Raw genomic sequence first — 15,604 nt, forward strand, 5'->3', positions numbered from 1 at the left:
GTCAATCATGTAGCCTAATAAATCATTTGTGTTTGCCTCACCTGGGACAGTGGGAGAGGTGGCAGCACTGCTGGTTGTGGGTGATGAAGCTCTTGACCCGACAGTAAACACATAATCACTGGTGGGCTCGTTCTTCACCAGAGTGTCGGAACCGGACAGGTTTACCGGACTGCAAATGCCCAGCTCTTCCTCTTGAGCCTGCTGCCTCCGTAAAGCCACCTAACAACAAATACATGGTTAATTCTGGCCCTACCAACGCATGAACAATTTTCTCTTCAAGTTTATCCGCAAAGGCCTGAGATCATTACTAAAATGAGAAGTTAATAATACAATTTACAATACTGAAAACAGAATCTCTTAAAAATAAATAAATAATACATTTCTTCGACAAGACCACTACAATTTTTGTTTAACAGTTTAATTGCGGAACTGTACTTTTAATTTGTGGGAAAACTCGCGCCAAAGGCGCCAAACCGCAGTTAGCTGAAACATTCGCAATCCTGCACGGTTTAACGTCACAACCAAACGTATCTACTATAAACAAATTACTTTATCATATATTAATGTTAAGTTGCAACAAGAACATCTAATTATTTTTAAACAGCATCGCAACTAAACAAAAAAACATGCGGCTAGTTAAGTCAACCTGATTTTAGCATAATAATAAAATAAATAAATAACTGAGGCCTGTCAATAAATATGGAGTAGATTTAGGTTTATAAATAACAAAGTAAGCACATATATTGGCTGGTCATAGCTGGTCTCCCAGCCTGGTCAAGCTGGTGCTCAGCTAGTTTAGCAGGGATGGACTTGCACGCTCATAGCGAGGATGTCTGGTGCTGTACCTGGGCTGCCATGACCCGCTGTCGCTCGGCGATCAGTCTGCATTTCTGACACTGACAGTCCCTCCAGTTGCAGAACCGTTTATGGCCCTTCAGCGGAGACATGAATCCGTGATTTCTGCAGCGCGAGCACTTGGGCATGCGGGGCAGTTTTCTGACCGACAGCGAGCCGTTACTCTGCTCTTCCTCACTCATCGCGACAGGTGGTGATGACGCTGGTAAAGTTTCTGTTTAGGGCATGCCACGCCAGTTGGTAATTAGTTTATATAGAGAAGGCGAGGAAGAGTCTGATGTTTGTTACAAAGTTACTGTATGTACTTGGCAGACAGAAACGTTTGGAGCGAGGGACAATAACATTCCTTCAAGCGAGCGTGGGAGTTTATTCCCACAGAGAGCCATCACTCCCAATGTGTCTCATGAAATAATCATAACTAGAATGCAAGAACAAAAAATGCAGGGTTCATGCTGTTATGAGTTATTTACATTTTTGCCAAATTGTGTCTGTCCATTGTCTATACTACAGAGTTCATGCTTAAGCTAGTGGACTACAGTACAGAAGTCGATTTTCAGAAATACACTAAAATATACAGAACTGGTTAATTTAAATAAAATAATAATTCGCGCCAATATGTTCAGTAACCGAAGTAGGCCGTTCTAGAACGGATGACGTCATTCCAATTTGAAAATCGAGTTGACTGCAGTAAATTAAATGCTTTTTGTGGGTGTGTTGTCTAAAAATTATTGACTTATTTCACTAACTGGTATATACACATTAATTTTATAATCGATTGTACAGTGAATATGAGTAATTAAATCACAAAACACGGATCCCAGTTTGTAATATATTATAGTTTCTCTTTGTTCCTCTCACAAAAGATAAAAAAAAAAAAAAAATTTATTTAGACTGGTGTACATGGGGTAGCAAGTAAAGCATCTCTGCCCGTTTAGCTGGCATAGATGTTTTGGCTGAAGACCACAGGATTGCTCGTCTGTGTTATCATAAACCTGTCTAGGCCCAAAGCATAAGTAAAATCAGAGCAAGTAGAGCTCCAGGCATGTGATCTCCAAATGGGGGCTGAATCTCCAAAAGAGGGCGGGGATGTCACTTCCACTAATGGATTAAGTGAAAGTTCACCCAAAAATTTAAATGATCTAATTTACTCACCCCTCATACCATCCCTGATGTGTATGACTTTTCTCTGCAGAACATATTTGAAGAAAAATAGAAAAATATCTTAGCTCAATATTTCTTTAAAATGCAAGCTCCCAAAATCACCATACAACTCCAATAGTTAATGTCTTCTAAAGCAAAACGATCTCTTTTGGTGTGAAAGAGATTAATATTTATAAATCATTGCTTCCGGTCAGCAGCAGTATGCGCATTCATGAGAGGGTGGTGTCCATGCAGTTGTGTGACGTATTCACGTTGGCATATTACGGACGTAATCTCGCATTTTTCTCTCGGTTGAGACATCCAGGATGAGCACACGTATATAAATACTTTTCCAAACCAAAACTAACAAAGCTTCTGTACAGAGTTCCTCCTACTCAGTTGTAAACAACGCTGCTCTTCGGGGTTGGTTGCACGTGCGTCTGCTCTCGTGTGAACATGCCAATGCGATCGGAAGTCATGATTTGTAGTTAAAACTTATTGAAATATTGTTTTCGCACCAAAAGCAATCATTTCACTTTAGAAGACATTAATTTAACCAGCGGAGTCATATGTATGACATTAATGCTTACTGTCTGTTATTTGAAGCTTTAAAGGTTGTATCACAATCATTTTAAGGACCTACTTAGCCAAGATATTTAGTTCTTTAAATGTGTTGTGCTAAAGAAAGTCATACACATCTAGGTTGGCATTAGTGTGAGTAAATGAGATAATTAAAATTTTTGGGCGAAATATCCCTTTAAGGTTTTTGGAGCTCTGTCTGCAGCTATACCCTTCTCTAAATGAGGGACAAATATAGCTGCAGGCAGAGCTCCAAAAAGGGGCGGGAGCTCCAAACTGCCAGCAAAGAAAGAGGGAGTCCCTAATCTTTTCTCGAACCCTTCTTGAGTAACCCTGCCCTCTTTTGGAGATTCCACCCCTATTTGGAGTGGTGGTGGTGGTGGCGTGGGCTAAAGCACTAAACTTAAGCAGAAAGTTGTTGTTCGATCCCCACAGTCACCACCATTGTGTCCTCAAGCAAGGCACTTAACTCTAGGTTGCTCCGGGCGAGTTATCCCTGTAATAATGGCTCTGTAAGTCGCTTTGGATAAAAGCGTCTGCCAAATGCATAAATGTAAAAATTTGGAGGTCTCCAGCCTGCAGCTATGCCTACTTGAAATGAGGTGTCTGTAGACATCACAGCCATGGGGAGCCTCGAACAAAACCCATTATCGAAACCCTAACTGTGTGTGGAAGGGACGGCCCTTTTTGGAGCAAACCTGCCCTCTGTTGGAGATCCTGGCCTTATTTACTGCAGCACCATCTTTGATTTTTAATAGGAAATACAACGAGGCGGTGCAGGATCTCTTCAATGGCACGCATGGTATAATGCTGTAAAAAGCTCCTAGATCACATCTGATTTTCCACAACTCATGTTGTCTGTAGTTTTTTGTCTACTGAATGTTCTTGGAATGTTGTTTTTCAATGTTTTGTCCGCAGAAAGATCCAAAAACACTTTAAACTGTAGTACAACTCATTGAAACGACTGTACGTCTATCCCTCACAGAATCGTTGTCATTTCCAAACATCAAAGATGGTGCTGCTGTGAATAAGGTCTATGTGGGGATCTTTGGCGGCCTTCAGCTACACCTACTTGGAGCCATGAGGGGTTCTAAACAGACATCAACAACTCAATTAAAATGTGATCATCCAGTATACCAATATCTCACATCGTCCATGGTGGTCAAAGTCAAGATCCAGTTGGAAATTCAGTGTCTGGTTGAACAGTTGACTCGTCAGTCAATCCATTAAATGAGATGGTGTGTCTAAACTTTAGGAAGCTATTCCAAAGTTTAGTAACCATGTAACAGGTTCTTCCTCTTCCAGAGCAAATTTTCACTATCACTGAAACGGTCTAATTGCTTACACATATAAATTGAGTTAGACCATATTATTTGCAGCTCTATTTGCAGTATTTGTAAAAGGGCACTTCAGTACTGCTAATTGGTTTTGATACTAATGTTTAATATAAAAATATTATATAGGAAATATTTATATATCCTGCATTTTGAATTATTGTGCACAATTTTCAAATGGCATGTTTCCTATTAGAACGACTGCCCCATATAAGGCAAAAGAGCTCAAGACTGCAATTAAATTAGAATAGTGAACAATAACTGTGGAATCCAATAGAGGGCGACATTGTTCTATTGACCTATAGACTCTCATCCACATAAAGAAGAGTTTCTTCACAGGCTTGTTATTTTAGTACATTATTATTTCCAGCCATTTTATATAGGTTTGAAATTGTGGCTATGTGAAAAGCCACATATTAAATCTAAAACATTATTTATTTCTTCAAACCTACTGCATCCCCGTATCACAAACATACATTGTATTCAATGAAAGTACAATTATTTGTGATAAAAAGTTTTAATTGATAAATGTATAGCTTCATGTTACAAAGAAAATATGAAATTTCCTAAATACTGTAATTTATAAATAGATAAAATGTTAAGTATAAAAGGAAAGACCATATCAATCTAGAAACATTGAGTTTAAAATAATATGTTGAATATACACTGGACATCTCTGCTGGAATTCTGATAGAGTAAAAAATATGTATACCCCAAAGGCTGAAGATATTGGGCAGCATAAACACTATTCAAATATAAAGGTCATTGTCAGGCAACATTGGCCACTTCTTGGAATTATAAATTATTGATTCATAAACAATCAGGATACTAGATAAGGTTTAGACCACTTAGATGAAATATACACAGATATATTATAAAATTCAACATTATATGGAAAAATAAATTGAAGGCGACTCCATAGCCACGTTCCAGTTGACGTATAGCTCTGACATTACACTGGAGAACACAGGCATAAGAATAATTTTGAATACATTCAGGGCGAGTACAGATTTGAGGTCTTGAGAAGACCGACTCTTAGCTAGCAAGTCTGTTTATATATTGTCCATTATTATAATCCAAAAGCCCAGCAAAGAGAAATAACTAAAGTTTGAAAAAGTGCTCCGTATAATTGCCTACTATCCAATCGCTGAGGTTTGCAGGAAGTCCTTTTGCTGTTGATTTGGTTTCTAGCTGATGAAATTGGTAGGCATGGTAGAACCTGAAAAATAGCAGCTTAGAAAGGGTGGGGTAGAAGCTCTGTAATCAAACGTGTCCTCTCCTTGTCGGACTGGGTGAAGTCTTCCTCCCAAGTCGAGGCGTACCCTGTGAACAAATGACAGACAAGAAGGAATGAGGGCCAAACATGAGTCATCTGCCAACTCTATAGGCCATTACATGAAGCCTCAGTCTCTTAACATGAATTATATTACAAAATAAATTGTGATTCTCCACTGAAACATGGAAGTGAGTGCTTCAAGATACCAGTCCAACAGATTCCATATTATCTTGTGCAAAATATCATGTTACATTTTTTCTCCCAACTTTAACTACACCTTAAAAAAAAAAATGTGGATAGATCATATGAATGCATTGTGTATCAGGTGAGTGTGAAAGTGAGAATACTAACTGGTGACTGAGCTTTGGAAAAGTTCATATGGGCGTACAGCAACACTGCTATGTCCTTATGTCCAGCTTCAAGAGCAATAGACAAGGCATTGCTCTCATCCTATGGACATTAAAAAAAAAAAAAAAAACAGAAACTTCTAGGTATTCCAAACATTCTTTAGCCTTACGGTCTTATCATACCAATATTGCAGTATGCACTATAAGAAATATTTTAGAAACGTCACATATATTATCCACTGTATGTTCTTTAAACCAGTGGAACTGGAAGCTCACAACCCAAAAACTGGTCGCAGGTTTGCTCTGATAGGGCAATGCTAAAAAGTTAAATGCAAATAATAAAATGCAACTCACCATATACAGTGGCAAGAAAAAGTGTTTGAACCCCTTGGAATTACCTGCATTTAAACTATGTATACATTTGTCTTAAAATCTGGTTTGCTCTTCATCGAAGTTACAATAATGAACAAACAATCTGTTTTAACATATGGCGTAAAAAAAAAAAAAAAAACCCTGAAAACATAATTCCGACCCTAAACATAAATCCACTACAGAATGGCCTAAAAATAAAAATCCACCTTTTGGAGTGGCCCAGTCAGAGCCCAGACCTTAACCCAATAGAGATGCTATGGAATTACCTCAAGAGAGCTGTTCACAACAGACATCCTAAGAATATGGCTGAGCTGAAGCATTTCTCTAAGAAAGAATGGTCCAAAATTCCTTCTGAACGTTGTGCAGGTCTAATCTGCAGCTACCGGAGACGTTTGGTTGAGGTTATTGCTGCCAAAGGAGGATTGACCAGTTTTAAATCCAAGAGTTCAATTACTTTTTTCCACAGCACTGTGAATGTTTAATGGGATGTGTTCAATAAAGACATGAAAGATTATACTTTAGTTTGTGTGTCTTTAGCTTAAGCACATAGTGGTTGTCTACACTTGTGACTTTGATGAAGATGAGATCACATTTTATGACCAATTAATGCAGAAAACCAGCTAATTCCAAAGGGTTCACATACTTTTCCTTTGCACTGTAATTGTGTGTGGATAAGCCTTTTCAACTGTTAAAGGATAGAAGAAAAAGCTTCCCATTTATTTTGTTATTGATGTCAAAGTCTATGTGTCCAATCAAACTCTACGGGGTTTTGCTGCAAATTAATTTGTAACTTGGTAAAAACTGACCAAATTAGACAGAAGCCAACATAGACAGGTTGTGTGATATTTCCTCATCCTTAAAAACCATGGTCTATGCAAGGTAAAAGAAAATGTGACTGAAGCTACATTAAATACAGGTTCAATTGCAACAAGAATACATTTGGTTTTGTGCTGCGGGGCAGACGTCAGATTATTGTTATCTATGACCAAAAAACAATCAAAACTCAGAAAAGACATTTAGAAAACAACAATAAACCACTTAATACATTTCAAAGTTTGATTTTAAGACCCTTTTTGTTTACATTTGTATGAAGCTAAACTGAGAACCACTGCTTTAAATGCATACTGTATCTGGTAGAATGTCTAGGTTGAATAGGGACTCTGCTCACTCACATTATCCGTAAGAGTGGCGTCACAGCCTGGCTGAGCCAGCAGCAGCTTGACTATCTCGACGTGGCCGTGTTCACTAGCGCACATGAGTGCAGTGGAGCCCTCGTCATCCTGGATGTTGACATCTGCCCCGCAGGCGAGCAGAGCTCGCACCATGTCCATTCTGCCATGACTGACAGCCAGCATCAGCCCTGTCTGACCAGCCTGGAGTCACACAAGTTCAAAAAGATCAGATAGAAACTTAAGAAATAACTTATTACAATGTAAAAGGGCTAGAGACTGAATAATGTAGGATAGTTTTAAAAACAACTACTTCAACATGTGTGCCAGTCTCTGATCACAGATCACCTAAATGCACTGCAAAACCTTTTAAATTATTATTTTTTTACTGATTTTAAAATATTTGAACATCTTTAAAAAGAAGATGCATACAAAAATGCATAAGATATTAAGACCTTTTGTTGGAAGGGTTTTTCTTGAATTAAGATCATTTTTCTTACCTTACAATAATTTTTTTAAGGAATGTTTCAGGTTCAGTTTAAGTTGAGCTGAATAGACAGCATTTGTGGCATTATGTTGATTACACACAAAAAATTGTGATTACAGTAAGGCACTTACAATTGAAGTAAATTGGGCCAGTCCATTAACGTAAAAATGCACATGGTTTAAAAACAGTTATAGCCACTACATGTAAACATTATGACACTGATGTAAATCAAAAACATTTTGTTCTAGCATTGAGCACTTTGGTACTTTTTTGCCTCATAAAAATCCTTGAAGATTGTTTCTACGGACATTGTGAGCTTTTTCTTTTCTTTAGAATTTATGAATTAAGAGTGATGAAATCACTAACCAACCTAATCTTTGCAAAGTTATATCCAATATTAAAATGTTTTTGTCATGATGATGTAACCCCCGTAATCTGGTAGGCATCATAATGCTGGTAAAGCCCTGCATTAAAATCATGTTAATAAATATATTGTAATGTTCACAACTTGTGGCTATACTTCTGAAATTGTTTTTATTTTAATATTTACGGATGGCCCCAATTCACTCCCATTGTCATTAACTCCCAAGTGCTTTACTGTAAACACAATGTCTGCCTTTTTTTAAATGAACAAGGGACAAGTTGAAATAATTTGTTGTGGTACGCCACAAATGCTGTCACTTGAGCTTAACTTGGATCGAACCCAGAACTTTATTCCTTTAAGCATAAAACAATTTAGTGAGGTCTATGCTTAAAACAATAAAATACTTTTTGCAAATAGGATAAGAAAAATAAACTCAATTCAAGATCCATAGTCTGAAAATAAATCTTGCACAATTTGATTATCATATAAATCCATCTGTTTTTAAGGATTTTAAGATAGTTTGATGAAAACAATACAAAATATTGATTATTAAAATATTTTTTTTTACAGTGAATGAGTAAGGTTCTTTTAACTGATGTACAGCATGAACAAATAAACAACTGCGTTTTGGCTGAAAATATTGGGGAATTATTTTCATGTTAGTAATACTAATATTTTAAATATATATTATTTATTCAAAAGGACCATTTAAATGTTGTCATCCACTTGTTCATTAAAAGCAGAACTCAATCACTCTAAAAGGGTCACACTGACCTGACTGGCTTTTGCATTGACAATTCCTTTGCTGAACAGCTCTTCCACCACCCTCATATCCTTAGGGGCCTCTACAGCAGCAAGCGCTGCTAGCATGATGGGAGTATAGCCTGCCTTGTTCTGCTGATTGACATTACAGACATCTGCAACAAAACAGAGAGACCTGGGCCATAAGACAGACTGCTGAGCCCATCCTTATAATAAATGCACTTGAAAAGAGGCTGTCTGTTGTTTGAACTTAAGAGGCGGCGACATGCAGGCTATTCAATCATGGGCTAAGGAAGAAGAGAAGGGCCAAATCAGTGCTTCACTGACTGGCAATGGGGCAAAGATGTCCCGAGGGCCTGAGAATGGACACAGACAATGGGGGCCGCCCCAGGAGTGTCCGATAGTAGAGGAGCACAAAAGCTTTTGGGATAATGGGTTTTTATTTTCAGGAGCACAGGCACCTCATCATGCTGTATTCACTGAGGCCTTTTGTGCTTTTTGGAGCAGGAGCAGAGGGAAAAGGCTAAATTCTGGACATAGCTGGAGGATTAGCATTATCTTATATACTCTGTGCGGTATAACTGAAATCGTAAAGGGTTTGAGATGCAATGAAATAAAGCTTTTTTGTAACAACCATATCGTCCATGACAAGATGGAAAATGATGCCAGTGTGTTCTGGATGGTTGCCAACTGGCCCAAGTCAAAAGAGCCTACCCAAAATCTATATCATATCCATAAATATGATATGCCACTGCTAATGTGTTTGGAGTAGTTTTTAGAGTGTTTCTATGCAGTTGCTAGGGTGTTTTGGGTGGTTATTAGGAAGTTTTGCATGGTAGCTTGCCAGCCCAAAGTAAAAATGCACACCCTCTTGTCTCTGTTACTGAAACTGTATTATCAGGCCGAATGGTTACCAGAGCACAATCATGCTGTTCTGTACCAATCCAGACTTATAAACATGTTTTTTTTGTTATTAACAGATTTTATTGATTCCATCCACAAGACAAACACATAAAATATGGAATCAATTATATATATTAAACACCCCCCAAACATTCCAGCCATCTTCCACCCCCTAAGGACAATTTGTCTGCCAACAATAACAACGGTTAAAACCCAACTTTTTAAATGACTATCCTCAAAATTAATGACCGCCCCATCACCTAAGATGCAGAGTTTGGGTCAAAATGAAAACTGAGTGTCCAAAATGTCACACATACATCTCTGAACCCTCAACCAAAATGTTTGTATCTTAACACATCCCCAAAAAACATGAGTTGTGTCTCCATCTTCTGATTGGCATCGCCAGCAGGTGGGTGTGTCTTTAAGACCAAGTTTATACAATTTAGAGTGGGTCCAATACAATCTATGTAAAATCTTGAATTGCATCAGATGCATACTTGAATCTCTAGATGTAGACGATGTTTTTTAGAATCTTAGCCCACACTCCCTCATCCAATAACAAGTTTAAATCTTTCTCCCATAATCTCTTGAGGGAAATTGAAGCTTCGTCCCCCAGACTCTGAATTAGCAGGGAGTAATACACTAATGCCTCATAACCTTTTCCAAAAGCAGTAATCACCACTTCTAGAGTATCTGCCACTTTAGGGGATGTATGCTACTCCCAAAAATGGTACAGAGCAGGTGGCACAGTTGTAAATACCTAAAAAAACTGACATCTGGGAATCCTGAAATGTTGAACCGTATTTTCAAAAGATCAACACTCCACTCTCATATAGGTCACAAGCTTATTAACCTCCCTCACAATTCACTCCGACCAGCAGAAAGGGGACTTATTAATATGTAATTTTGGGTTCAGCCATATGCTCGAGGCAACATTTAGCTAAATGTCCAAATTAAACACTCCGGACACTAATGCCCTGTTTGGGCCACTGGAAAGCACCCGGCTGAAAAGCCGTTACAGGGCAGAATGCTGTAAGAGCCAAAGCTTTGGATTTAGACCAATTGACTCTGTATCCTGAGAAATTAGAAAATGAATGAATAATTCTGTCAAGGCAAGGCATTGATCTAGTGGGGTCAGAGACGAATAATAAAATATCATCTGCGTAAAGCAAAAGTTTATGCGCTACACCTCCCACCATCACCCCTGGAAAATCTTCTTTCCTCCTGGCTGCTAATGGTTCCAGGGCAAGACAGAACAATAATCTACCCCTATCCAGAGTAAAATAATCTGAAATGAAACCATTTGTTTGGAATATGGAGTGGTGGTGGTGTAGTGGTTTAAGCACATAACTGGTAATCTGGTAATCAGAAGGAGGCTGGTTCGATCCCCACAGCCACCACCACTGTGTCCTTGAGCAAGGCACTTAACTCCAGGTTGCTCCAGGGGGATTGTCCCTGTAAGTCGCTTTGGATAAAAGCTTCTGCCAAATGCATAAATGTAAATTTGTTTGTACCGCTGCTCCCGGGTGTCTATAAAAAGTAACTTAATCCATCCAATTAAAGTATTCCCGAACCTGTATATTTCCAAAATGTTCCAAAGATAATCCCATTCTACCATTTCAAAAGCCTTTTCAGCATCAAGTGATATGGCAGCAACCAGAGTCTTATCATTGCCACTGACCAAATTATATTGATGAGAAGTCTGATGTTATCAGAAGAGCTACGGCCCCGAATAAACCCCACCTGATCTATATGTATAAGAGATGTCAGGTTGGCTGAAGCTTTCCATTCTTTAATAATTTCATATAACCTTCTAGCAAAAGTGGAGCCAGTTCTGTAGCATAAGATCTAAAAAAAATTGTGGCAAAGCCATCTGACCCCAGAGCCTTGCCTGTAGGTAAGGCCTTAATTACCTCGTCAAGCTCTTCCAATGTTATCTCAGAATCAAGATAATTTTTAGGAACTATAGAGATGAAGATAGAAGTCTTTAGAAGCATTATTAATATCAATGGCTGAGGTAAATATTTCACCACCAGCAGATTTCATGAGGGAATGGCTAGAAAAAGACTCTCTCTGCTTTATATATCTAGCCAAAAGCTTCCCTGCTTTGTTCCCCAACTTGCCCTTAATAGCCAAAACTCAAACTTCCGCAACAAAATAGTATTATATCTGCATTTCAGTCGAGTCAATACTCTTAGGCCATCAGACGACATTTGGTGCTTCAGCTCTGCTCTCTATTGGATTTTTTTTTTTTTTTTTGTGATCTAACAAGGTGTAAAACGAATTTATGGAATTCAGTAGAACATTGCATAATGCTAAAATATTACTGTGGGACCCAGTATTAGTTTTTTTATTCAAATTTAATACTGAATTATCAGCCTTGATTTGAGGATTAGATTTGTTTTATATACAATATATATTTTTTGTTTGTTTTTTACTTCACCTTCATCTGGGGCTTTTATTTTTTAACTGAAAGTGCTGTGGTTGTATGTGACACCTTACATTGTTCCTCAAATATGTAGTTTAAAAAATGCATGTAAATCTGAAGGGCTCTGAACACCAGCGAGAGTGTGCTTGCCATCTTGGAAACATCGCAAAGACAGCACAAAATAAATTGCAGCCTAATTTCGTTGACATCAAACATAACTTCTTAATATATTTCATTCCATGAACTTCGCAACTAATTGTTCTCTGGTGCAGGCCGATTGACAAGACCAGCATGATTCTAGTCCATGCGGCTGATACAGAAAATGCTGAGATGTTCGCGTAGTTACGTCTGAATGTATCGACAAAGGAACATCTATCACATTTTATTAATATCAGCAAAAGCTGCATTATGCTTTGTTGTTGTAAATATGATAAATAAATGTTTAAACTGTGATGTTTTCATTTTGAGCAAAAGTAACTTATGGTCAAGTGTCATCACATGCAGGCTAACACTAATACACATTACACTTTATAAGCGGGGAACAAATGCAGTCATATTAAAGCGAGCAAGTCTCTCGCTGACATGACATGTGGTGTCGGATTATAGGCTCGCGCACGGAGACCTGCAGGTGCGCTCGTTATAATACTGAAGAGCCATCAACGCTTTTTGTGTACAGATAACATATAATTAACTTGTGAAGATGAATAAACACATTTGATTAATAAACACATTTGAGAGTCAATTACAAGAGTATTACATTCTTATTTACATGGGGAAAAAATGACTGCATGTTTAAGGGAAATTTGTAATAGGATTTCATGCTATGTGGCTCCCTCTGGTGGACACAATTTGTACAACATCCTGAATCTGTATTTCACATAGTTGAATAATCTAATAGTGTTGCTGACAGGCCTGGTTCCAGATCAAAATCCCTGAGGGTGCTTCTGAAAATACGGGGGGGTCTCTGTATAAAGTGGAGATGTATCGTAATTACACATTTAAAAAAATATATTAAATCATGTTTAAATGCTACCAAAACAACGTAAATAAAAGTTTATGTACAAAACATTTATTGCTTTGTTTTTTTTCACATGATCGGTCACAGCAAAATGCTGCACCTGCAGATTAGGATGTACTGATTTGCACAATCATACACATTTATAAGTTTTAATGCAGCAATTGTGTGTTCAAAAATTGCAGGAATTTTTATGTTTTGATGGGATTCAAGTAAATCTGCCTTATTTACAGTATTAGACTTACATATTCAATTGAGCAGAGGTGTGCGATTGTTTTGGTACAGGGGCCACATCAGCTGTTAAGTAGAACATGAAAGAGAGAAGATAATCATTTCTGCATAGTTGTATCTTTTAAGCCCAGAGGTAGTAGTGCACTCAATTGAATGAATGATGCACAATTTTCTGAAGTGTATTCTGATGGGACCATTCTGCAGCTAATTTTCTATCAAGTGTTAGTAAAACTGGATTAAGATGGAGTATAATTATTAATTGTTTATTTGACCATATTTCAATGCAGTGGTAAATTTAACACTATATCAGGAGTCTGGTTTAATAGTAAATAAAATATTCTGAAATCATAGATTTTAAAAGCTTATTTTAATGTTTTCTTCAAAGTGGACACATTTGTTTTATCCTCAAAACATTAACCCGTTTACACGCTCATGGGTCATAATGTGGGTCTCATCGTCTGCGAATTATGCCAAGATCTATTGTGATTTGAATAAAGTTCAACACTGAAAAGGTTTGATCGCAGATTTGGCACTAAACAACACACATAGACTCGTGAACGGACACTGAGTGGCTGCATCACACTTTTCTTTGAGTATAATATTGTACTATTGAGCACTTTAAGGTTATTTCTTAAGAGAAGTGTGTGTGTGAGAGAGAGAGAGAGAGAGAGAGAGAGAGAGAGAGAGAGAGAGAGAGAGAGAGAGAGAGAGAGAGAGAGAGAGAGAGCACTTGGATGCATGGTTTCCAGATTGCATAAATTAAGTATGACATAAGGCAAATATTTCCTATTTGTGCAAGTATAAATCTCTGACTGGGATGTTGCATCTATTATCTGGCAACCCTGAGCATATTAAAAGCTTATGGATGCGCGATAGGTCCCAAAGCCAGATAAATGAAAGATCTAATAAAAACGATCATGATAAATCGACCCGCAGGCAGCAGTTGCCCTGCTCTGCAATTGAGGGTGCTCTAAGGTTTGAGAAATGTGAAATGTCAGAATAATAGAGCTAAGCACCAGCTCTATTATTCTGACATTTCACATTCTTAAAATAAAGTAGTGGTCCTAACTGACCTAAGACATGGATTGTTTTCTACGATTAAATGTCAGGAATTGTGAAAAACTGAGTTTAAATGTATTTGGCATGTATGTATGCATGTATGTATGTTTCAATTTCTGACTTCAACTGTAGTCGCAGTGAGTCATTGTGTGCGTCACCCCTCCACAATTTTTTATCAGTAAGTGTGTCATAGCTCTGACTGAAGCGAGTGAGATCTCAGCAAAACAGTCTGCATGTAAGACACCCTCGGCCAAAAGTTGTTTTGAGTCTGCTAGTGTAGAGATTGTTTTACAATGGGGTGAAACACAGTGTTGATTTGAAAAAAGTCATACTAACCAGCATCCAGTAGCTTCTTCACGATGTGGAAGTTGGAATGGGATACACTGTAATGGAGGGCAGTGTTGCCATTGCCATCGGCCATGTTTACTACATGCAGCAACAGGGCAGGTGAGATGGCTCTAAAAGCATTCAGGTAATCCTCCACCATCTCTGGCACTGCTGTCTTCTGACTGGATACACGGAACCACTCATTCTGCACTGTATTCACATATGCCCTCTGGAACAATATATATTAATGAATATAATTGTGAGCAGTATGTGTTATAAGGGATTGCAGAGTAAAAAAATTATATGTAGTATCAGCTACATTTTAAATTTTTAAAAGGTAAAATATTCATTTTCAACATTTTAATACTTTGCCCTATTTCAGCATTCCTCGGTTCATTTGAGCATCCCAACCAGCCCGACACAGCATCATTGGCTCAACTAAAAGTGAGTTGTTTGGCCAACCAGTGAAAAATAGGGAGTGTGTTTGGGGAATAATGCTTTTTACAATTCCATATGGTGGAGCTAGTAGTGTAGAAATGACACTTTATATTTAATTAAATATGTACATTTATTATTTTCTTTATCTTTCAATGAAAACACTTTGAATAAACATTGTGTTTGAAATGTGCTATATAAGAAAATCATCTTGCCTTTAAAGAGTTATGTCATGAGGAAAGACATTGTTCTTGATCTTGTTTATTGTACTATAAAAACATACAGTAAGTTTCAGAACTCAAAACGTCCCCCTTGTACAAAGAGCATTTATTGAAACCAAGCAGCAAAACATGTCTCATTCTCTATATCCGCGACCTCTCTACGTCACTTCGGGGCCTTCATTAATGCATGACCATCTCCACAGCAAGAGACCAATGCCTCCTTTTACATCATCGCAAAATTTGGTCCGAGTGAACGATAAGAGAGCTGTACAGGTACAGCCATTGCTATACACCCAGAGG

The 15,604-nt window shown here is 37.9% G+C and overlaps 2 protein-coding genes across 7 annotated transcripts in view; both read right to left on the reverse strand.

The window, feature by feature from the left end:
* Positions 1–1,037, reverse strand: part of dmrt1 (doublesex and mab-3 related transcription factor 1) — a 43,785-nt gene extending 42,748 nt beyond the window's left edge. Inside the window, exons 1-2 of the mRNA XM_052111190.1 lie at positions 846–1,037; positions 42–219 (exon numbers count right to left, since the gene is read on the reverse strand). Coding sequence (XP_051967150.1) covers positions 42–219; positions 846–1,037 — 370 coding nt within the window. The remainder of the gene's footprint in view (positions 1–41; positions 220–845) is intronic.
* Positions 1,038–4,415: 3,378 nt separating this feature from the next.
* Positions 4,416–15,604, reverse strand: part of LOC127632497 (KN motif and ankyrin repeat domain-containing protein 1-like) — an 88,271-nt gene continuing 77,082 nt past the window's right edge. For all 6 annotated transcript variants that reach the window (XM_052111110.1, XM_052111118.1, XM_052111126.1 and 3 more), the window contains 5 exons: positions 14,658–14,877; positions 8,698–8,840; positions 7,076–7,276; positions 5,536–5,634; positions 4,416–5,231 (listed from right to left, as the gene is read on the reverse strand). In XM_052111110.1, the coding sequence (XP_051967070.1) occupies positions 5,172–5,231; positions 5,536–5,634; positions 7,076–7,276; positions 8,698–8,840; positions 14,658–14,877 (723 nt within the window). In that variant the 3' untranslated portion in view covers positions 4,416–5,171. The remainder of the gene's footprint in view (positions 5,232–5,535; positions 5,635–7,075; positions 7,277–8,697; positions 8,841–14,657; positions 14,878–15,604) is intronic.

This window comes from Xyrauchen texanus, chromosome 3 (assembly GCF_025860055.1).
Source record: "Xyrauchen texanus isolate HMW12.3.18 chromosome 3, RBS_HiC_50CHRs, whole genome shotgun sequence".
Lineage (NCBI taxonomy): Eukaryota > Metazoa > Chordata > Actinopteri > Cypriniformes > Catostomidae > Xyrauchen > Xyrauchen texanus.